At 48.9% G+C, this 1123-nt stretch overlaps 1 protein-coding gene across 1 annotated transcript in view; it reads right to left on the reverse strand.

The window, feature by feature from the left end:
* LOC105988627 (protocadherin alpha-11-like) overlaps positions 1–1123 on the reverse strand; it is a 5341-nt gene that overhangs the window by 3967 nt on the left and 251 nt on the right. The window contains exon 2 of the mRNA XM_013020298.1: positions 6–1123. Coding sequence (XP_012875752.1) covers positions 6–1123 — 1118 coding nt within the window. The remainder of the gene's footprint in view (positions 1–5) is intronic.

The raw sequence follows: 1123 nt of genomic DNA on the forward strand, positions 1-1123 counted from the left end.
CTGGCGGTGGCCCACAGCGGAGGCGAGCCCCCGTCACGCGCGGTCACCACCAACTCATAGTCAGAGGTGGTCTCTCGGTCCAGGGCGCTGTCCAGGACTAACGAATAATAATTTTTGAAGGTGGACACCAGCTTGAAGGGTGTGGCAGGAGTCAGGGAGCAGGTCACCTGCCCATTGACCCCAGAGTCAAGGTCGGACACGCTAATCAAGGCAATCACGGTGCTGGGCTGAGCATCCTCAGGGACTGAGAAGGACAGAGAATTCACGATGATTTTAGGGGAATTATCATTAGTGTCTAAGATTTCTATCCAAACGGTACAGTGACCGGCCATTGGGGGAGTCCCCTTATCTGTGGCTTGCACTTCAATTTCATAAAACTTATTTTCTTCATAATCTAAAGATCCATTGACCCTCATTTCTCCATTATTTTCATCTAGTGTAAATAAGTGTCTTCCATTGGGTTTGATGGATAACAAGGAGTAGGTTACCTCGCGGTTTACTCCTTCATCTCTATCCGTGGCGTTCAGCTTTATCACAAGAGTTTCTTCTGGAATGTTTTCCATCAGCTTTACTCTATATTCTAACTGATCAAATTCCGGATCATTGTCGTTAACATCCAAGACTTGAACAAACAGCTGAACTGTGCCTGTCAGTTCCGGTTTTCCTCCATCGGTAGCTGTCAGTAGCAAATTAAATTCCGGGATTTTTTCTCTATCCAAAGACTTTTTTAATACAAGGGACAGTCTTTTCGTCTGCTTACTATTTGTTGGTGACTCCAGAGAAAAATACTCATTTTGACTCAGTCTGTAGGCCAGCACCGCGTTCTCTTCTATATCCGCATCAGACGCGCCCTCTAGCGGAAAGCGGGACTCGGGTTGCTTAGATTCATAAATCAGCAGCTTTTGTTCTTTGAGAGAGAAGACCGGCGGGTTGTCGTTAATGTCCTTCACCTCCACCTCTACGTGGAACACCTGCAGCGGCCTGTCCACGATCACCTCCAGGTGCAGGCTGCACTCCGCGCTGCGCCTGCACAGCTCCTCCCGGTCGATCCGACCATTCACAAACAAAATGCCATTCTGCAGATTTACCTCCAGAAGGTCCCCGCGGCCCTTGGACGCCACCC

This window comes from Dipodomys ordii, unplaced genomic scaffold (assembly GCF_000151885.1).
Source record: "Dipodomys ordii isolate 6190 unplaced genomic scaffold, Dord_2.0 Scaffold50, whole genome shotgun sequence".
NCBI lineage: Eukaryota > Metazoa > Chordata > Mammalia > Rodentia > Heteromyidae > Dipodomys > Dipodomys ordii.